Raw genomic sequence first — 23,741 nt, 5'->3', positions numbered from 1 at the left:
TAAATTAAAAGAAACTGTGAAGTAATAGGACACATTGTTATCGGTCTTTATGTTTGAGTGAGGAGGTGAAAATCACTTTTTACTGAAAGTGGAGTTCCTCAGGTGCATAGACTGTATGTGTGGCTCATTATGTAGCAGGATGTGCCAATTTTAACAAGACCAGTGTGTATAACATGGGAAAATACACCTTTGTGTTTCCCTTCAGGGTTTAAGAGGTGATACATGTGCTGTTAAAACTAAACCTCACTCTACTGCATGTTCTAATATGGACACAAGAGGGCAGCCAAGATCAGAGGCTGCACATGACTATTTTTCTCAGAATCAAAAGTGAACAGACTCTGAGTTATGAGCTGGTGGCTGCTCTGTTATATCTAGAAGATTTCTCTAGAAGGCAACTACTACTACTACTACTACTACTACTACTAAAGAGGAACTCAGGGGTCATGTTGAGTTAAAAGTCCAGTTTGAGTCCAACATAAACACAGTTTCTGCCAGAGTTCAGACAGTTGGGGTTATTTCACATGAGGAATTTCTCTATGTGTGTGTGTGTGTGTGCTATCTCTGTGTGGACTCTCTGAAGCGGGCAGGAGAAAAGCGACATGTCATGTTTCCGTGCACTAATCGGGATTTAAATCTGGACCTGATGATTGTTTGTGCGGTTTCTTATCACGTGGGATCTCACCGCACCCAAACCGAGCGGATGAAGCACATTAACTGAGGTTTACTTTCTCTGTTTGTTGCTCATTTAATCATGAACAATCCATGTAAACAATAGACTAACACACTATTAAAAAAAGACGGTGTGGAGGCAGCATGTTTCAATTTAGATTCACTATGTTTGGGCGGGGAAAATTGGATTTGTAGAAAAATACTTTTTGAATAAAGAGTGGCGGAACTTAAGGACTTAGACCCATTACTACATGTGAGAAGCTTTTTAATGTTCCCATGAATTACATCCTTATTGGGCTGAGACGACGCTCTACTGTTTAACTCAAACCGGTTTTCCTACATGAGGTCATCTTTAATATAGAACAGACTGTCACCACTCTGAGTTGGAGAGAGTATTCAAATTAGAAATACTGTATTTAGAGTAAAATACTCGGTTACAAGTAAAGGTCTTGAAATAAAATATGTAAGACATATTTAGTTAAGTTTTATCAGGATATAGAGCTCTGAGCTCCAAGTGATATAATCATAAATGTAATATTATTCATTTATTATTAATTATGCATTACTGTGTCAACAGTGTTTAAACGCTGAAGTTTACTTTAGATTTAATTTAGAGTCATTTGTAATAATCAATTTTATGTAAAGTCTGAATTTGAAAAGTTTTGCAAAGTAACTTAAGTAACTTAAGCTATCATGTTGATGTAGTGCATAAAATACACCGAGGTGACGAGGTACAACGTAGAAAATGAAGTAAAAGTCAAAATTGTCCTCCAGTACTTGAGTAAATGTATTTGATCACATTCTACCTCTGGAGACGGAAACTCGTCATTGTCCTCAAATAAGAAACTTTTGTCCTTTTAGTATCTGTTTCGTTCTCCGGCCTCATCAGAGATTACAAAGAAAAAAGACTCAGTGACAGCATCTAACAAACAGCTGCCAAAAAAATCTTTATTCAGTCAGAACCAGATGCTCCAGTGGCACAGATCACTGGGGAGCCGGTCTGAGCCGTAACACACCGAGTCAAACAACAACAGCACCAGAACGTTTGTCAGAAAACACCATTTACAACGAGAACGATGGCAGTTTCTACACACAGAGACCGGAGAAGAAAAGAAACTGGAGTTAACAGTCAGTGTGCATCGATTCTTCCTCCTGGAGAAAAATCCTCATATATTTATAGAATTCATTTGATAATACTGTGGAAAACTAAACATCAGTGGTGCAGTAGTTTACAGTGACAGAGCAGATACATATTGCAGGTGCTTTGTGTGGTGTGTTGAGATAAAAGATGCAATAGGCCTGAACAGTATATAAACTCTGCTCTGTTATGATGAAGCAGGTTTTAAATGTGCAGAGAAAGAACATTCAGTTCAAACATGGCTTCATAGGTGTGAGAGCAGGTGGTTAAAGTAAAAAATAAAAAAACTTCAAGGAAATGTCCCAAACCTGATTTATCATCCTCCTCTTTATGTTCTTTGTTTTAAATAAACTATTGACAGTTTGGGGAAAACGCTCATGGCTTTTATTTAGTCGCGTTTGTACAAAAGCAGCCTGTTAGCTTAGCTTAGCATAAAAACAACGGAGAAACTGTTAGCTCTGTCCAATTAGTCCCAATAAAACACGGTACGCTAACACGTCAGGTTAAATCTGGTAAATCAGTATAAAAAGTGTAAAAACATGTTGATTCACGGGAGACTATTTATTGGCTGGTTACAGCAACTTCCTGTCTTTGTGCTAAGCTAAGCTAAGTTTAGTTACTTTTATTGGTATCAATCTCGAAAGCAAAAGAGAGATTTCTGAACTTTGAACAGTATTTTGTCATAAACAATTCTTGCCTCTTTCTCTCTCTGCTCTCAAACGGACGAGTTTATAAACCTGGTGAAAGAAGCATCTGGTGAAGTACAGTCTGAGACGTGTCTGCTGTGGTAGAACCGCGTTGCTTTCTAATTGTTGGCTTTCTCTAAGCCAACAAAATCTCTTTGTCCGGAGTAAGAATCTATATCGCTTGTATAGAACTGATCCATACGAGCCTCTTTCCTCCCTCCCCACCCCCCTCGCTTTGAACCTCCGGTCGCCCTCACAGCGAGGGGAAGCTGCCGACTTCATCGCCCTGAAAACGATGGTTATCAAGCGAGGTCACCGATGGAGCCTGTGCACATACGCCCTCATCAATTATTCAGCGACTGGGATACATCCGTGCACAGAAACGGCTCCCCGCGCTCCACTAAGATGCCAAACATCTTTTTGTGAGTTTGACTCACCGACGCCTCGAATCATCAGCACCTCAACCTGCCGCTCGGATGCCTCGCAGCGACAGCCACCACTGCTCGACCACGTGTCTACGGCCTGGAGAACGTCAGCGGGCCTACGCCACATGTAACGTGACCTCGTGTTTAGCATCGTAAACGTGTGAAATCCCTTCACTTAACATTTTAGTTTGTTGAAGTGATGGAGAACGAAGCTCCGCAGATTCCAGTGTTCATGATAATGAAGCACGCAGGCGGCACAGGGAGATTTATTATGGTATGTCACTTTACTAGCTGGTAATGTTCGAGGTATGACAGCTGGCTCATTGTAAGGTGTGCAGGAATGACTTCAGAGGCTTTGTAGGGAGTAGAGGTGCATGCACACACACACACACACACTTTTGTGCTCAGACTTCTCTCACACAAACAGACAAACAGGAGGAGGTGTACATGCTACATTGAGCAGATGGGACATACCTTGGGTGGTCAGTGGAAACACAAACTCTATGGTCTCATATTGTGCACACACACACACACACACATACACACACACGCTCACATTTGATGTTAACGACTCCTTGGCGGAGCTGTGCATTTGCACCAGCGGCCTGGCGAGATGCGAGCGGCCTCCACCGGCAAACTCGTTGCATCATCGCAGGATGAGACCCGAAGCCGCGGGGACATATGTCGCGCAGCACTGAGCAACACAACGTCCTGATGAGAGGATTTTCTTTCACTCATACTGTGTGTGTGTGTGTGTGTGTGTGTGTGTTTGTGTAATATCAGGTCCTGCCCAAAAGGTACAGATGAAAGATTAAAACAAATGTTTTCAACCGAGATGTTTAGTTGCATATTCAAATGCTTTTCTAATAAATTCCACTTGATAAATGATGATAAATGTTGCAGCTGCTTTTGCCTAAAGGTGGACTGAAAAAAAAAATAGGGTGGTGGAGGGTTTTGGGGGCCTACCAATTTAGAAATAGCTTGCTCCTCCCAAAAGTGTCTGACCTAATTTCCTCCATCAGCCGTATCCTATCCTCCATCCTTTCAGCACCGAGTGATAAACGTCATCTCATTCATCCTCCAGCCACGAAAACATTTCCGCTACTCCTGATGACCCAGAGGAAGGAGGCCCGCGGGACTCGTGCTGGAGCTCATCCCGCGGGTTTTTAAAGCCCCTCGCAGACGTATCTTCTCGGCATAAATATGAAACAGGCGGCGCGGTACACGGAGAGGCTCTGGGAGACAAGTATCCCTATTGGAGCTGACAGTGTTTGAGATACCAGCGTATACCTAACCCTTGAACCATAATATGAGCAACTCCTCACAAGAAAGCAAGAGCGTGTTTCCCAAAATGCCAGAGTATTCCTTGAACACACGAATGGATGAATGGACCCTGTTAATGAAATTAGGAGAGCGACAGTAACCCCCCCCCTGCCCCTGAAATCATCATCCCTGTTCAAGAAGTTTTTGTTAACATTTCACAACCCAGCTGTGTCTCCGATCTGCTGAACAGATCTTACAATTTAGTTCACAGTCTGGAATTAAAAACCCACAAGAAACATTTACGTTTAGAGGCTTCAAAGGGATAGAAAACGTAAAATACTGTGGGGCCAACACGACTCATCGGGGTGGAGAGCAGCCACAGCCGAGGAAAAGAAGTAAAAGCTGCTAACTGATTTAAATGTGTTTTTAAGAATAATCCCTTATGTTTGACGAGAGCTACGTGAATCTAACTTCCTTCCATCACCTCTCAGAGTGTCTTCAGTGGAGCTATCACGGGGTCATTGATGCGGGAGGAGGGAGAACAAATCCCACTTCACACTCCTTCAGACTTCTCCATATCTCCCGCTGGCACCGCTCGCTGGGAAGTGCACGGCCTCTAATGATCTGTCTTCCACAAGGCCTCCCGCCAGACTCTCCCAGGACCGGCGAACTGTTCACACACACACACAACACGGATGGAGAGAGCTCCACTCGACACTGTGACAAATTGGTGTGTGGCAGTGGGGAGTCGCAGGTACTTTGAAACCTCTTGTGCAGCGTTGAAAAATAAGAGAGACTAGGATTTCTTCTCTTGCACCAATCTTAAGTTTTGAAAAGCAGAATATCCTGTGTAGCTGGTCTGACTCCTCGGTGTATCGCAGATCCTTTGTCCTCATGCAACCCTGCTCGCACTTGAGATCCTCAGGCAGGAAACTTTTAACGGTTCCAGATTCTTAACTGAAGACTAACGATGTGGATCCTGCTGGACACTGGAATTGTCGCAGATTGCTCAAATAATCGTCTCCTACGTATGTTGTAGTTGTATCGTTGTAAAATGCAGAATTTAACTGCACAACAGCTGTTTGCAAAGACAACAGGGTCAGTAACACTTAATGTAAAGTAATTGATTATCCACGTTGTGTTCTACACTGGTACCCGAGGCTGATGCTGGTAATTTACCACTGGAAGAGGATGATGTGATAGGAGCCTGAATCAGCGAAGGCTAAGTCATGACCGAAAAGAACCAATCAGCGAGCGGTTGTGTAGCATCCTTTGAATCAAAGCCTATATTTTTATGTTGTTTTGTTTTTTTGTGTGTTTTTTATTTGAGTATGTAACTTTGAGAAGTGATATTATTATTAGTTTGAGCGTTTGAAGAAAACAAAATAGAGGCTGATCCCGGCTGCTCTCAACCCCCCCGTCGTGGCCGCCACAGCACAAATAGAGCACATTTATATAAAGTCATGTATTCCATCATTTCCTTATTTGCATGCACATGCAGTATTAAAAAATACAGTTAGACCAGAGCATATAGTATAGAGTACTGTATATATACCATTTGAAAAAAGTGTAAAAATCCAGTGCGACAGTCATTGAGTTCTTGAGGTCTATATGATTGTAATCAGATTATAAAACAGCCAATGAGATGATCCAGTTCAGAGAGAGGGCGGGTCAACGCTCTCTCTCTCTGTTGCATATTCAAGTTAAACCGCGGCACCAACACCCTGAAATAATCATTTCCCCTTAATGTTTTAGTTAATATTCAAATCCAATAATAGAATTCAGGCCGATGAGTGTTTTTCTTCATCTCTCTCTCCGCCTATTGACACATTATTATTATTTTTTATTATCATTCACCTTCCTTCACACAGAAAGCGGGTGATGCCTTTTTCAGGTTCCCAGTTAGTGGCTCCGCACTAAAAAAAAAAAGGATCATCTCACCGACTGTTTCACATGCGGTGAACTGAACGAGGCCTTCTTGATTTCCCAAACATTTCTAGATTGCACCACAACAAGGGGATTTCTTCACATGGACGCACATTTATTTACAAGCCCTTGTACAAAAGGGAGAGAGGAGCCATGTTTGGGAAAACAAAGAAGCGACAGAAAACAAAAAAGAACACAGAGACACAGTATCTTCATAAGTTTGGATCAAAAATAAAAAGTTTACAGCAAAGAGTGGAAAAGTCACCCTTGATTTAAACATCTGTAGAACCAAGAAAAGGGCCAAAGGAGCCTCGGAACACAGGACACAGGACATGTCTTTGCATCGCACATCTTTGAAATGGAAGAAAAAAAAAAGCAGAACTCAGACTAGCCAGCACCAGAGACATTCGTCCATCGTCGCTGTGGCCCTACACGTCACAGCAACACACCTCCACACAGCAGAGTGAGGTCCACTCCAGAAACTCTCATAAAGGCACATTCACGACTCCTGTTTCCTCCAGAGAAAACCACAACGAGGGTGAAGCGGCTCCGGGAGACACGGACTGAGGACGTCACGTCAGGGAATCCCCTGAAACCTCAGAGTGTTCGCAGAGGCCATTTCACCCCGTGTTCCACCCTCCTCCTCCTCCTCTTCCACATTCCTGAATGAATGAATGAAGGATGGAGGGAGGGCCCATCCGCTTTTAACATTTTTTTTTTTTATTGACAATAGGAGCAGGGACCCATAAACCTGCCCATCAGCACGGTTGCCACGGAAACTGGCTCCACGGTTGGTTGGGACCTGGACACTTCACAGATACACTGATAACGCGGTCTATACTCACGGTCATGCAAGGCAATGTTATGACTACTCGGGTTGCACGGTTGTTTATTATTTTGCAGGATTTAAAATATGACTAATTACATGTCTGACTCTGCAGAGCGCCCCCTGCTGTCAGCCCCGTGTCACTGCAGAGCCAAGGAAAGGGGCAGAGTGAAGGGGCTACAGGTCAGCAGGGAGGAAAACAACCCTGTGGGCATCTGCTCACATGTTTCCTCGCCTGCTAGAAGAAGTGTGAGGGCCTCCCGACTAAAGGCACAACCCGTCACTTTAACTTCCCCTCCTGGAGTTGATGGAGCAGAGCAAAGAGGGAAATAAAAAGGGATTCTGAGAATTTTAAAGTCAGGGACGTCACGTGGATATACTGATACACTGAAACTATAGCTTAGATATACTGTACTGCTCCTTAATCTGTATATACTGTAGCATATATGGAGCTCTACTCGGATGATCTAAGGTTGGATATAATGAGCCTCTTGTCACAAACAAGACTTGTCATGTGTGAGGTATTGATCTCGGCGAGGATCAGGGACATAACGCATAAATTCTTATAAAGCTGTCAACACATGAACTGCTGTTAAAGCCATCACTGCTCAGTAGCTGCGTTGGACAAGCGTGCATGGGCATAATGTGTGTGTGTGTGTGTGTGTGTGTGTGTGTGTGTGTGTGTGTGTGTGTGCCAGGAGGTACACATCAAGGATCCCTCGTAACTCACAAGTAGATTTTTATGCCATCCGTAAGCAGAACAATGCTATCTCTTATTTTATTCCACTTATAAATCACAGCTGAACGCTCGGCCCGTTAATAGGAGGCAGCGTAAGGGGGGGGGAGGGGTCAACACACCAGAGAACAAAAGCCACACCAGCAACTGCTCCTCCATCTGAAAACAAAATAGGCCTCGCGCACTAAATATTCATATCAGCCTCAGTGGAGCAACAAGGCCGCCTGTTGTGCTTCTTTGATGCCAGTTTTAATTCTGGGGCGCGAACATGTTTATAACGCCAGCCCGTTTTCTGCATTCGTGTTTAGCTGCTGGCTCCCTGCAGGTTTCAGCTCGGCTCAGATATGAATAAGTTATAGACGATCAGATCTTGCAGGATGACACCATATGGCATGTTTGGGTAATTTGGGAGAAAAGATTGTAAAAGTGTCGTTATCCATCTTTATCTGCCAGTTTGGGCCTAAATTAACCAACAGTTCTAGAGGGTTCATCTGCTGGTTAAAGTTTAAGACCTGCTGGACTCTGGGATACGGATTTAACGACCAAATATTAAAATGTTGGAAACTTTTGAGAACCAACTGAAACTTCGGGTGGTAATATTATTATTACAAAAAAGTACGTGTAAAGTAAAATATAAAAAATAATGTGGATTTAAGTCGACACGAAACCTCAGGACCCATTTATCACTTGTTTCCTTTGGGGCTTTCGACTGAACTACATGGTCTGCATCAGCAAAAGTCTCTCACAGGTTTGAGTATTTCCATTTAACACAAAGCTATTTTATATTTGTCATCCAATACATCTGGCAGGTGGCTTCTATAAGGAAGTGAATATTAGATCCAGGTTTACTAGTTGCAACATGTGCAAACTATGATAACTATAATCCAGTAATAATCCAGTTAATCCAATACAGTGACATTTGTTGCTCTGCAGAACGAGTCCTGTAGCTTCAGGTTTATTTTGCTAATACTCGAGTAGATTAAATTTAATCTGTTGTTATTAACTGACAGACTCGTAGAAAGTTCATCATCTATAGTTTGATGACAACTGATAAACTCAATCTACTGATGAAGACTGTGTAAAACGGTCAAAAGCTGCAGGACAAGCAGATAAAACCACTCGACCACTGATTCTAAATTCATGAATGATCTGTCGTTGTGTGGGATGTTTGAATTTCTAAATAAAACATCTGCAGATCATCATTATCTACAGATGTGAACCCGACATGAGGAAACACCAAAACAAAAACCATGAGAACTGATGAGGAAGCAGGAGAAAGGACAGAGGGGTTTGGGGCGATTGCCCTGAACTAACTCGTGCTGGGACAGCAGATTTTAGGCAGGGTGTTTTTTATTTTCATGTTCTACAGCATAACATATAATGTGTACAAAATGGAGTTAGTATGATCAGACGACACACGGGGAGAAACAGCACTGCATGGGAATATAGCACCTCCATTTCTCCCCCTGCCGAGGCCGCAGCACCAGTGTGTACAGGGACGGAGCCGGGTTGAGCGTCTCTGAAAGCACCGTCATGCTAAGGCCATCTTTGTACCACTGGCAGTGAATGGGGCCGAGATGTTTTCAGTACAACCACTGCAACGCGGGCCGGGTCACAGTCCACGAACAAATCCCAGAGTTCCTCACTGATTTATGAGGACATGGACGGGGTTTGAGAAAAATGGCAGCAAATATCCTTTCAAGGTAATTTGGATTCATCTCATGTCAAAGTGGAAGTTGAGCTTATTTTGGTCACATTTTATTTGATCGACACATCAATGAGCTTTTGAAATTAGCTGCCTAAACCTCTGGGCGGTCGGTGACTTGTTCCTGGACAGAACCCCCGACGGGATCCGATTGGCTGCCAGATGTTTCCAAGCACCAATGGAGGAGATGGTCTGAACACAAACATGGAGCAGTGGGAAGTGCATGGAGTAACAAAAAAAAGAAAAAGAAGAAAGAAATCAAACATGAGCCGCGTGTGGCCACTGAGGTCTCTACCCACAAAAACATCCTTGAGCTCGTAAGCGTTGGTTTGCCGTCGTGGTGGACTCGACCTGCACACACCCGGACAGGGAAAGTGCCACAGGCCACTTGATAAAGGTGTGTAACTCCACGGGAGGAGAGCACCGGGGCTCAGTGGCAGCCCGTGTGCTTCGCCCTGAGGCTCTTTCACATTCACAACTCGTGTGTGTGAGCTCTCACACACACACACACACACACACACGTGGGCGCGAAAAGAAAAACCACACACCGAGGTGTCAATCAAACTAATTGCGAGTGGGCCTGCGTGACACAGGGAGAAGAGAAGTGGAAATAAGATGCAGGTTTTAATCAGCTGCTTTTGGAGCAGTGAGCGGGGCCGAGCGGTGACGTGAGGCAGCTCCAGGTGGGAGCATGCGGGTCACACTCGCTGAAAAGAGCATAACAAGCTCGGCTCGCTCTGTAAAATATGTCCCTCCAAAACTCAGCAGAACATGAAAAATAAAAATGAATAAACAGTTTATATATTCATATATATATATATGAAAAAATTAAAATAAAAACAGCCAAATCAACATCTTTTTCTGCTTTGAGTTAAATTCCAACATGTTTTTTTCTTTTATATATATATATATATATATATATATATTTGTCTTTTCTTAAACAATAATACATTCACATAATACAATGGAAAATCCGTTTTTTGAGATCATCTAAATATTTCTTACCGAAACATCAATGTAAGGACATAGAAGCACAATTATTATTTTTTGACTTTAAGGCCTATCCCTACACTCAGGTTGAACGGTACATTATTCCCTCACTGGAACCTGTGTTGTTCGTAATGAAATGACCGAGGTACTGGAGCTTAGAGAGAACACAAGAACTACACATATATATATATATATATACACACGGACAGACTACAAAGAAAAATAGACAAAAACAGAACGAGTTGAGCAAACGTAACAGAGCTACGACTCTCAGGTGCAGAAGTACTGAAGGTGAAAACGGGCGATAACGTGTGTGGGTGAGTTTATTAGCTGGTGTTGGTTTTGAATAATTCTGGTGTAAAATGATTGCGTGTGACAGAAATCCTGATAAAGAGATCAGTGTGCGTTCAAACAAATTTCACGTAATGCAGAGAGTAAATGCGAGAACATAAAAAAATCACCACGTTCCTGTTGCTGGGTACATTTCAGGATCACGTTCACTACGTTGTATTAAGTATAGAGCGGCTCCCGGTGATAAGAGTTGGTCCGTCTATCGCTGCAAAGTGAATATCTGTAAACTATTTGGCTTCGTGGTTTCATTTCCCGCCATCAAGCCAGAAATCAAATAGACACATTCAAATGAAAAAAAATCTGATGGAGACCATTTCCTTCCACCAATCCCATCTCTTGACCTCTTTCAGTAACAGGTAACCAGGACTCGGACGAAAAAGCTCGAGTCAACGCTTTGCTTGCACGACGCCAAGCGCAGGAGAAAAAAGGTGCAGTGCACATTACACAACAAATAATCAAGTGCTTATAACTTTTTTTTGAGCGAAGAATTGTTCAGTAAAGGGGGACAAGCCATATTGGCTTCTTTTTTTTGCCGTTACATCCTTTTACAACCGGGGACGTTGGAAATAGAGAGTCCAGTGGAAGATATCTGAACTCTCTAAAAGTAACCACAGGTTTTAAGCAAATATACCAAGTGCTCCGTTATACACGTACAGTGCAAGTGCCTCACTTTTGGTTTGCAGCCCTCCCCCCTCTGGTTAACAGATGATCAGAGCGCCCCTCTGTGGCGAAACGTAAACACAAGAGTTATTTTGTTCCCTTTGGGGAAGGTGTAAAAGTTTGGGTGAGGAGGAGGAGGGCACTGCGTCTTTCTGGATGTGGTGAGAGATGCTGATCTTTTCCTTTCGCTACCGACTTCATGCTTCCAGTGATCTCAGGAAAGTCCTTTAACCCCCGCCAGCTGGTAGGTAAACAGTCTCGGTTAGAAAAAAATCAACAAAAAAAAAATCACATCGACAATAGTAAACATGGCACCGTATCAGGATTAAAAAAACAGGATGAAGAGTTTTTGGTTGTAAAGTTGTGATGAAGGAGAGGATCTGTGGAGATAGTGCTGCTGTTTACAGTAGAACCCCAAGTTGTAGCTGCTGGATTTGGCTTTCTTTAGAATCACATCCCTGATAAAAACAAAGAAAACGAATCAATCCGGGTAAAAAAGTGACGTAAAAAACAGTTTCCGTCTTCTTTAAGGATTGTGTGAGTCTGCTGCGGATTCATGTGGTAAATCACTGGCACGGCCCGTCTACTTTCCCTGACTGTAAATTGTGTCCTTTTTTTTTTTTTTTGCATCGATCTTTCAATTTCCCTGTCTCTCCACCTGTCGATCAGGCCCCTCCCCCCGTGTTCTGCTGTACATTCCCCTCCAGGGCCTTTGTCAGGGGAGCGGGCGACAGTCTGGTGACGTCAGAGAGAAAAAATGTCCCCCCCGAAAAACACGTCAGAAATGAAACAAGAGATGAACACTTTAAGGAAGAACAAAAAAACGGCAAGCTTTACCTCCACGCTGTTTCATTTCAAGGATTTTTCAAAAACTGTAGCAAAGAGACTCATTCTTCTTTTGGATAAAAAAAGATTTTTTCTTTTTCTTTCGACGAAACACACCAAAAAAGCTGTTGGCCGTTATTCTGGACCTTCGACAAGACTTTCCAGTTAAAAAACTGAATTTTTACAAAACATAGAAAGATGCAACACTGAACCCAACAAAAAACAAAAAACGGCAGAAATCTTTAGATACATTTTCTTCTTTACACTGTTTAGCTGCACTGGGGTTTTTTCCCAAAACTGGGAGCAATGGAAATGGCGAGGCAGTGCTGGGAATCATGGACGGCAATGGGAAAGTTTGACTCCTGCGCCGTCCTGCGGTTGCTTCCACAGCTGGAATGGACAGGTGGAGCTGAGAGGGAGAGGGGGGGGGCGAGTACAGGGACGGAGCCTGTGTGCTGACGGACGGTTGAGATTTGGAGCTGAAGAAAACCAAATGCATGCAAAATGGCCCCACCCCCAACTTTTCTCTGGCGAAAGGCAGCAGTGCCCGGTGGCGCGGCGTCGGCTGGGTACGCTCAGTCGGTGAATCTCTGGCAGGCCTTTTTCCAGCGGCAGGCGGTGCACCACATGTCGCGGTTCTCCATCCCGTACACCTTGCGGCACTTCTTCCCCTCGCCGCGCACCTTCCGACTGAGGAGAGGAGACACGGAGAACAGCGGGTGTTTGTAAAAACCAACTAAACATATTTCACCTACAATAAGACACGAAACATAAATCATACAATTTGAAAAAGCTTATAAAGTGGATTAAGTAAATCAGAGGTTCAGGCTCAGCTTCCTAATCATGACTTCTTTTTATATTTAGAGTCATTGACCTAATTTGTAAGATTCAATATTTACATTTGACCTCTTTTACCAAATAGGACATTTTAACTTCTCATGGTCTGATCATAGCAACGTATCATATGAGCTGCTTTAACTCTTTGACTTGTTGTTTCTTTTGTCTTGGTGTTTAATAAACACAACTAAGGTCCAGTACCTGAGGGCGGTGGTGGCTCTGGGAGGGGAGGAGAGGACGGCGATGGTCTGGGAGCGCTGTTCACCAAAACCCTGGCTTTTACTGGGAGACACCTGCGGAGTGGGACAGATCACGATGATCATGAAAATCTCAACACAGAAACATGCAGTAATCTTTAATGGATTGGAATTAAAGATTCCTCACCATGTTCCCGGTGAAAGTGACGGGCGGTGACTGCCAGGAGATGCTGAAGCTGGAGCTGTTGGTGGGAGTGAAGCTGGTGGAGCCCGAGCCGGCTGAGTTACCGTTGCTGGACGGGATGGACACTGGAGCTGTGGCCTGGAGGCAAAGGTCAAAGGTCAAAATGGATTTACTTTCTGCTGCTGGTGGCAAAACTGGACCTAAATCTGTGGAACTGCTTTCTGCTTCAATTCAAGGCTGATATTTGAAGTCTTGTCCTGACTTTTCATGTGTGTGGTTCACTGTGATGTCTGCCTGGAGCTTTGCTCACTAGTATCTGAGTTTGTGTGAAAGCCTTTCATTTATAAGAAAGAACAATTATTATTATTATAGAGTCAAGTCCCAAACTAATAAAAAAAAAATGTACGCTTAAAATAAAGCAGCCTTTAGATTAGTTAACATTGTATAAAAACCTCTTCAGTTCTGCACTACACTACAACAGAACAGTGTGTTGCAGGTAAAACATGTGGCCATACACCTGTAGTCACATTATTATCAGACTCACTGATGGATCGTGTCTTCATTCCACCTGCGATAACTTGTTCCAACCTGTTGCTGTGTGTTGTTAAACACAGCTGCTAACACCAACCAGGGACCACAAGTCGCTGTGACATGATTCAGTTGGTTTTTTTTGACAAATAATCAGGATAATCAGGAACCTAACAGAAGTGTGTGAGAGACAATATGTGCAACTTGTGTGTATTGATCCACAGCGCATTGATTTCTCACCTTCGGTTGTACATTGATCTTAATCCGTGTAAAGTGTGTGTACATGTGTGCACACGCTCACCTGGTAGGCGTGGTCCGTGTGGATGAGGTAGAGAGCGCTGGGCGCCGAGCGGCTGAGGGGGGTGGTGCCGCCAGCGTGAGGCTCCTTGGGGTCAGTGGGCTGCTGGGGCCGTTGGGTGTCGGGCGGCAGGCCGATGGGAGGGAGAGGAGCAGGGGGAGGAGGAGGAGGGGGAGAGAGGACGGAGGGCGACACCGGGGACAGGCTGCTGAGCCCGTCGGCCACCGAGTCCGTGTTGAGCTTGATCTCCGTGTAGTAGAAGTCCTCCTCGCCGTCGCTGCAGTCCGAGTCACAGCTGCGTCTGGAGACAGAGGAAACGTGTTGGGATTATTAGAGGTCGGTCTGGTTTCTGGTGACCTCCCGGTTCTTGGACCTGCATGTGTGTGTTTTGCTGGCTGGGTGTGGTCTCCTGGGGATTTGAGTGTGGTCTTACCCCAGGTGGATGGTGCGGATGTGTCTCTGGATGCCGGCGGCAGTGCTCAGCACCTTGCCACAGTTCTTCCACAGGCACTTGAACATCACCTTCATTGAGTTCTGAAAGGAGAAAACCACAGCAGCTCACAGATGTGTCCGTGTTGACCGAAAGAGGAAATCAAGGACATCCACCCAGTTGTTTTTGTTTGATTTTACTTACAAACAAACAAACAAACAAACCAATAAACAAACAGAAGGGACTAGGTCATGGTGTCCTTGGTAGAGTTAATAAGTTCAGTGGAGTGAGGTCGATTAAAGTGGTTCATCTTCTACTGATAAATATTGATAATGTCACATGGACAATGTCAGTTGTGTCAAACTCCATCACTTCAGCACAGTATTCATGGTCACAGTTTTGTTGATGATTTCGATGCACGCTGAAAACAACTCAAAGAACTTCACACTATATTCTCTCACTTCCACCGTTCAGATTGAATGTGACTAATTAATCCACTCCTTTACTGTAAAATGTATCCATGGAGCCATTCTGAACATACTTTTCATTACAAGGCCACAGTGAGTCTCTCTCTGGTTGTGAGCAGGCGACGCTCTTGTGTCTTTTATCTCTCGCCTGTAATTACACCATCGGCCTCCTAGTGAGATTATACATTGTTTCTCATGGAGCGACAACAAGCTCTGTCTGCCCTCTCCTCCGCTGCTCCGAGCCATCAGACGGGTGGTCTTACAGGCCCGTCTGTCAAACTATTGTTGAGGGGGCTGGTTTCCTTTTGACAAGATATTTTTTTTAATTTTCCTGCTGCTTGCAGAAACACACACACACACACAACAATCATCTGTCCCCTGTGCATTGTTTTGTCTTTGGGTAACAAAAGCATATTTTGTGTGTGTGTGTGTGTGTGTGTGTGTGTGTGTGTGTGTGTGTGTGTGTGTGTGTGTGTGATTCCCCTTAAAGACGCATTTCACAGTTAATTAAATGGGTGGCTCCACACGGCATTGTCTTGCCAAGAGAGAAGCACGAGGGGGGCATACAGATCATGTGAGCCCTTGGCATTGCATGTTCATATTGTGGGTGTGTGTGTGTGTAGGCAAGTCAACAACATTGTAATCAAAGCATTTATAGAAACTGTTTAGTCTCCATCCACACTTCATTCTCTATTTTCTCTCGTTTGTTTCCTGTAATTCCTGCTAGTCCCTCTTTTTATTCTTCATCCACATCCCTCATTTTCTCTTTCCCTAACAATGTCTCCTTTTTCCTTTGTGATAAGTCCCCAATTAACACAGATACAGATGCAGTGTGCTGAAGCGCAGCTCACCCAAGAGTCTTTATTGATTTTTTTTTAGAGGAGCCATGGCCAGATCTTTATGTTTGCTGTAGCGGGTATTAAAATCATTACGGCAGTTGTGCAGCGGGTGCATGTGGAGGCTGAGGAGTAATTATGAAGGGCAAACGTCTGGGGACAACACACACACACACACACACACACACACACACACACACACACACACACACACACACACACACACACACACACACACACACACACACACACACACACACACACACACACACACACAAACACAAACACAAACACACACACGAGAGCGAGGGAAACACAGGAGAGTGCTGGAAAAATCAAATAGGAGGGAGAGATAGATGATACTGACAGCGAACCACAAACTAGCGCTGATAAGGACAGCGGGAGACAAAGAAGGAGAGCAAAGCAATATACATGTGAAAAAATAATGAGTGACACTGAGCAGTGGATGTGATGAGCTGTCAGTGGTGTGTAGAAATGAGACGAGGCAGAGCGATGAGTGAGGAGAGTAGAGTGAGTCTTCATGTATGTGCTTATAACGTCAGGAAGACAGAACCACATGAGGCTGCGTGTCCCTTCCTGTCCCATTTTCATCTCTGCCTATCACCCAGTCAGAGTCGAAACTACCTCTATAACTTCTCTGGTTAATCGAGCAGCCCGTGTGCATCTGACAGTGTCTCAAACACGAGCTCCTCACCTCTCTCTCATCCACAGAAACGCCTGCCATCAGGAGAACTGCTGCCGCTCTCCTTTAACATGTGACTCTTGACAGCTCCGCACTCACGACATACAATTCCTGCACTCCTGCTGCAACTATTTCAAGGCAACGTGTGGTCAACAACAATTTTGATTTCCTAGAAACTGCGAGATTGGACGTGGTAACTGGGCAATTTCACAGGAACTTGCAGCCCGAGGGGAAAATAGCTTTTTAAAATAACTCCTAAGAGGTTTATTATTCTTGAGAGCTGCTCAGACTTTGTCCATAAAAACCTGGTCGAATCTGACAATGTGTTTTCTCCACTTTGGCCCTCCAATCCACACAGCGCAATTAGATCCCAGAGCATTTTATAGATCTAAAATCAAATCTCTTCCCAACCAAGGCAAAGTGTAGTAACTATGAAAACTGAGAAAGATGTTTTTACAATTTCCAGCCAAATGTGCTATAGGTAGATTGGTGGTAACGCATTCATGTTACATCTTCTTAGGAAAACATTTTTTTAGATCACGATTCCCGCTGATCTGAACAGATGTCACAAATTCCAATTCCAATTTATAGTCAGTTTTAAACAAATATGTAGTTCCTGCACTTTGCATCAATGTCAGCTCCAAATTTTAATGTAGAAAATTGTAGGCGGTTCAGAGACGATAACTTTCTGGTTTCCAACCCACTCTGAACTGAGTTGATTGTATAATGAAATTATTATTTCACATTTGTTTAGCGCATTAATAAAATAATTTAAGAAAAACTCAAGCATGACTGTAATGTTGTATTACAAATGCAACACACATAAGCTTTGAGAGTAATGACGGTTTAACCAGGGGTCTGCACATGAGATTTAGTGAGTGTTGTCGGTTCCCCTCTGTGCCAGGTAATGACTGTCATGAAATGTTTTTACAGTTCCCAACTAATGAGGATGAAGAAGGGATGTTGCTGTTTTCTTATCGTTTTGTGTTTCAGTGTGGATGGTGTCATTATCTCCGCCAAGGAGGTTACGTTTTCTGTCAGTTGGTTTGTTTGTGGAACTTTCACGAAACTTGTTCGAAGGACACGAAATGGGCAAAGAAAGAAGCAACTGGTGGGCCGATCCAGGAGTGTTTTCACTTTCTTTAGCATTTAGAGACAAGGCATTTATTGACTTTTTCACCATTTTCCAAAGAAATAATTCATGGATGTTGATGAGAAAAATCTGTCTTATTAAGAGGACTGATCTGTATGAGTGTGTATAACTTTGTGCACCTTGATTGAATCTCAGGGGACAGTTGGACCTTAGTGAAGGTTTGCGTTTGAATGAGTGCCAATCTAGTTTTCAAATTATAGTAATGAATGTTTCTGTGAGTACCTATTTACTTTTCAATCACAGACATTCCTTCATCTGCTGATTCACCATGGTTTGTTTTCAGCAAATCATTCAAGCTTTCTGGCTCAGATATGTTCTGTAGTATTCACCTTGCGCTTGCGAGGGATGGGCTCATCGAAGAGCAGACTGCTGCCGTCCTGCTCATCCAGGCTCGGGTCTTCGGGTCCTGCGGGGCCGGGCCCCACGCCGCCTAGGCTGGGTACTCTGAAGGGCTTGAAGCTGTCGGCAGAGAGCGGCGGGGAAGGTGTGGAAGGGTTGGACTGGTCACTGGGGGCAGACCAGCTCCAGTAGCCCCCTGAAGAGCTGTTGCTTGACGGGGTAAAAGGTCCCACTGAGCCGTTGTCCTTCCACGAACCACTTAGACCGTCTGAGAGGATGGAGGCAAACAGAGAAGGCAGGAATGGGAACAGAGGGGAGGCAGAGTTAAAAAAACAAAACAGTATTTAACTGGGTAAATTCCATAGGAGACCGAGCCAGTTTTCAGACAGAAATATTCCAACGTCACATACACAAATAAAAGAAGTGAGGAAGAAAGGAAGAACACTGAGTCACAATCACCCACGACGAAACATGTGGGCGTTCCTCTGTCAATGATGGGAGATCAAGACTCGCAATTAAGTTCACACAGCTTTATTTGCACCTCACACAGAAGAGCCTCGCAGCTCGACTGTTGACTGTGACACAAGAAAAGAAAGGTTACTTTCTTGTTCTGTGATTCCTCTGAGATGTTTCCAAGGCCATGTTTTTTCCTTTTATCAGATCAAAGAAATGCTTCTTTTGAATATCAGCTACAAAAGGTATTTCACCTCGCGAAGTGGGAGGCTGGGGAAAACTTTGGGCTGAGCCTGCGTGTGTAAAAGAGTGTGTGACAGAGTGTGTGAGTCAGGGGGAGTGAGGAGCAGATGCAGTTTGTTTGGTTTAACGGGACTCCATCTTGACGGGGTGTCTCTCGTCTCAGACTCGCTTCTTTCTTTCCTTCAGCAGGGTTGTACATAAAAGAGGAAGTGGCTCACTAACAATAAGGAAACATCTCATGTGTTTGATTCTGTGGCATAGAAAAGTAAATAAACAATAATCTCTATAAACAGATTCTTCCTGTGAAACTGACTGAAATGCATCAGCTATCCACTTTTTAATGTATTAATTTATCTGCATTCATATGCAGCTGGATGTTAATAGAGATAATGTCTTCTGGATCTAAAACACCTACAAAAAGTATCACTGTTAGTGTTTTGTGAGGAGAAACATTCAACTTGTGTGATAATATTGATATTGTCTACAGCGGAAGCCGTTGCTCTCAGAGGCTGATACTGTCAGATGACAGCTGATGGGCTTTGAGATTGAGTAACGAATGACCCTCGAAACGCCACGTTATCTGTCAAACTACAGACAGTAGGTGTCCATAATCTTTCCCACAGACAAGCCCAGAGTACTGAGATCAATTCTGACTCAGTTACCAGTTCCATGTTGGTCTTGTTTGTAATTTTATTACAGCGTCCTTATATCTGTGTCGTTGAGAAAGAACTGCAGCCACACAGAGACATAACTAACTATGCCGACATTCCTCTTAGAGAATGACAGAAGTAGCGTTGAAGGCCTGTTAACATAAGTACGATGCAACTGAATGCATTTAAGACCTAGTATGTAATATCTGAACATGTTTTAATCTTTTTAAGACCCTGTAGAAACCCTAATACACCGTTCAATTTAATTAAAATGTAATATGGTCTGAGAAAGAACTCAACCATGACACTGAGCTCGGCTTCCAACTGTGTGCATTGCGCATGAGAAACCTACTGTGTCCACTCATGTAAATGCACATTGTATGACCGCCAACAAGTGCACGTGGGTGTGACATCTGTATGACTGCATTAAAATGAAACCGTCGGTATTTAAAATCTACTTTGTGCATGTGTGCATGATGTATGTGATGTTCATTTAACATATGACCGGATGTGCATGTGGGGCTGTGATAGCACGTGCATGGTGGTTGGAGGGTTGGCTACACTGCTTGGTTGAATGGACAGCCGGTTGGTTGCACAGACTATCAAAGTAGTTGCATGTGATTGCAGCTACAGTGCCACCGTGAGAGAGTGAAATCCAGACTTTGTGCTTTGAGTAGAATCCTAAAGCACAGCAGGTGGTGGCAATTTTTCAACCTCGGCTTCCGCACTCATTCTCACAAGATAACAGTCATCAGGGAATGAAAAGTGTGTGTGCATCAAAACACACAAACGACAGGCTTAGGCTCAGATTAGCTTTTTTTCTGGTGATGGAGATGGAAAGGAAAGAATACATCAAAGGCAAAGATTCATTTTAATCTGTGGAATTCAAAGTATGTGGTTTTTTTGATATTTCTACCTCGACACTCATTCAGCAGTTGTGACACTCACCGCTGACTTTGACAGGTGGACTCCTGACCAATGGGCTGGTGGAGAGGCTGGTCAGTACCATGGCGGCTGTCACCTTGTCCATGTCCACTTCCTCCTCCGACCGCCTGTAAAAAAAAAAACACAGAAGAAAATGTTGAGAACTACAGTCATATACACAGAGAAAGACTTTACTACTGTAGCACCTGCCCAATACAGAGAGTTTGAAACAGAGCCACTTGTTCCTGTGGGCTATGATGTATGAGGGTTTGTGTACTTGCTTGTATGTGAGTTCATTGCTATTCTACTTGGATCCCTAAGCGAGCCGAGCAGGAAAGATCAAACAGAGACAATACAACTTGATACATGAACTTGAATAAAGGAAAATGAAGCAGTATTTTCACGTCCAAAATCAAACCCTCAGTTGAATTTGTATGCAACAAGTCATTTACCCGTCACACACCCGTTTAAGTGATGAACTGCACGACAAGTGATCGTTTTCAGAGATGGCAACAGATGCTATGAAACTATCAGACTCTGTGTGCAAAAAAAAAAAGTGTGTGTAATGTGAGTGGGCCCAAGAACACAATGGGTCTTCATTTCACTTCGCCAGATGTTTTCAGAGAGAAGCCAGAGCTTTTGAGTTTAAACTCTCTCAGCTTTACATACTGCTGCAGTGTCTACAACATAAGCTGCTAATTACATTGAAGTTAAAGCGTTTGGTGTTTTTTTTGGTCCTTTGTGGGGAAACTGGTGCGATCAACCAGACACAACAGCGGAAATGCTTCTGTCTGAAACATGTCAAACCAAATTAGACTGATGTGGGCATTTTATCTGCAGTACAGCTGCACAGTACACACGCTACCTGATCCGTACGACAGACTGTAACTACACACACACACACACACATGTGTTTGTCTCTTCTAATTGGCGCAGATAAAAAGCACAGAGGAAGACAGGCATCTTAATCCCCTCACATGTATTCCTCAGAGAGAAGCAAACCCTGTGATCAAAGGGATGTCAATAGCTTCATTACTGACAGTACCTACTGAACATGCTCACTATTAACCCAACAAGCAATGGGTGTGTGTGTTTTGTTCCTGAGCACACCAGACTTTGATGGTGTGTGCGGCTTCTATTACAATGAAGAAATCTCCTAATGCCTTGGAAAAAAAACATGACAGCCATCACCAGGTTTCCCAGTCACTGAGACCTAATAGTAGGTTACACTGCATCTTAATTGGTAAACAAACAGGGCAGGCAACAAACTAAACAAAATAAAAAAATCTTACTTTTCTTGATAGTAGTGAGACAACAAAAGGACGGAGGGACTTTCTGTATGCATCTGTGCAAGTGTGGTGACGGAAGTGGCTACATGCTTTCACCACAGCAACAATTTAAACAGGACACGACTCTAAACACACTACACAACTAAAACCAACAGTGGAGAGGCTTCAGAACAGCAGAGGGAAACTGTCTGAGTGGCCCAGTCGAAGCCCAGATGTGACTCCCAATATTTATTTTTCAAATGGCTTTCAGGCGCAGATGCTCCACATCCGAGAGGACTGGCTTGAGCGGTAAAAGGGCTGGTGTAGCAAACTAACAGATGGATTTGAAATGACTTCGAAGACTAAGACAAGTTTTGTGTAGTGACTAAACAACAAAGAACAAACATTTTTAAGCTTTATAATCAAAAATGTTTTCAGTGAAGTTGATGTGATGTGATGAAGAGTTGAAATTTTCAAACAGCCAGCGGCCTGTCAGAAAATGAATTTACTACAAGGTTAGGGGATAATCTGACTTTGCTCTGTGCTTATCAGTCTAATAAAGCTGAGTCAGTTTACAGGGTTAACTGTGATAACTTTGATAAAGAGAAGTAATAACCATTTTTTTTTTTTTATTATAAAACATTTGACCTTTTTAGTTAATTTTGTTAACTTGAGTATTTATATAAAAGCTGTTACAACTGATCACGGGACACGTTCTATTAAAAAACATTTATTGACAACAAGTTAATATCACTTTACATGATTTTTACTTAATCTGAAGCAGAACATTCGTTGCTGAGTACAAAGGAAAATTATCTTTGCACTACAGTTAAAATTGTAGAAAGACTCTTCAAAGATTGTTTCAAAATTAATGTGAAGGCCATTAAAAGTTTAGAGAAGAGAAGCGAGCGTTAGCTAACAAAGAGCCTCCTCCATTAGCTGATGTCTAATTTATTACCCTTTCCACTGTTGAATATGATGTCATTAGAGCCTCCACATTAATCAAGGAATGAAGCCGCGCACACACACACACATCTGACGCTTTTACCCATAACAACCCCCCCCACACACACACACATCTTTCGTTGCCGTAAAACTACTTCCTGGTCACCTTGGGGGGCCATCATGTGACTGTAGATATTATTTCCATGGCAACAGTGACAGACAATAATTACCAGGAGCTTTGTCTGTCTTGAAATATGAGAGAGTAAATCTGAGAGAAAACACATTAGAAGAAAACCATAATTAAGATGTGATGTATGAGTGGGGGGGAGAGAAAGAGGAAGAGAGAGAATTTGCCAAATCGCATTTGTCATTAGTGGCGTCAAACTTAGTTTCTGTCCAAGCGTTCATCATGACTGTAACACAAGCTGACAACATGTGTGTGTGTGTGTGTGTGTGTCAGAGAGAGAGTGTGTGTGTGTTGGGATGGTTAATGGATTGGTTAGTGAAATCTGATGAATTAGCTTCATATGTCAGTGTGTGTGTGTGTGTGTGTGTGTGTGTGTGTGTGTGTGTGTGTGTGTGTGTGTGTGTGTGTGTGTGTGTGCGCCATGGTATATGCAACAGAGTGTGTTTGTGTTTTAATATTCGTACTTCACTAACTTGCGATACAAATATTTCCCCGTATCTGACCCGAGGCTTCCTAAAAGAAATATTATCGTGGACGTATAACTACATCAGCAGCGAACCGGAGGGAAAGTGAAGAGCTGGTTTACTAATGCAGATTGCATGAAATGGATTCACATAATTTCATCTCGCTGGTGGCTTTTCAAAAATGGAAAATGAGTTTATCTCAAGGGTTCAAACAAACATATTACCGTGGATGCTTATTGATATTTATTCTTGTTTACGTAGCATCACCATACACCATTTTCAAACATGGACTCAGTTGCATATTTAAATGCTGTTATTGGTAATTAGGGAAAAAAGTTTTTTTAACTAAAAACAGAAAGACAAATACAAGAGATGAGATAATTGAGACTGCAACTAACAATTATTTTGATTGTTGATTATTGTGTCTAATCCCTC

At 43.2% G+C, this 23,741-nt stretch overlaps 1 protein-coding gene across 2 annotated transcripts in view; it reads right to left on the bottom strand.

Moving 5' to 3' along the window:
- Positions 1–1,592: 1,592 nt before the first annotated feature.
- Positions 1,593–23,741, bottom strand: part of znf704 (zinc finger protein 704) — a 55,833-nt gene continuing 33,684 nt past the window's right edge. For both annotated transcript variants that reach the window (XM_035183140.2, XM_035183139.2), the window contains exons 3-9: positions 20,467–20,570; positions 18,163–18,440; positions 14,678–14,778; positions 14,248–14,545; positions 13,422–13,556; positions 13,239–13,330; positions 1,593–12,890 (exon numbers count right to left, since the gene is read on the bottom strand). In XM_035183140.2, coding sequence (XP_035039031.1) covers positions 12,776–12,890; positions 13,239–13,330; positions 13,422–13,556; positions 14,248–14,545; positions 14,678–14,778; positions 18,163–18,440; positions 20,467–20,570 — 1,123 coding nt within the window. In that variant the 3' untranslated portion in view covers positions 1,593–12,775. The remainder of the gene's footprint in view (positions 12,891–13,238; positions 13,331–13,421; positions 13,557–14,247; positions 14,546–14,677; positions 14,779–18,162; positions 18,441–20,466; positions 20,571–23,741) is intronic.

This window comes from Hippoglossus stenolepis, chromosome 17, assembly GCF_022539355.2.
Source record: "Hippoglossus stenolepis isolate QCI-W04-F060 chromosome 17, HSTE1.2, whole genome shotgun sequence".
Classification (NCBI taxonomy): domain Eukaryota; kingdom Metazoa; phylum Chordata; class Actinopteri; order Pleuronectiformes; family Pleuronectidae; genus Hippoglossus; species Hippoglossus stenolepis.
This window is presented reverse-complemented; position numbering and strand designations above follow the sequence as displayed.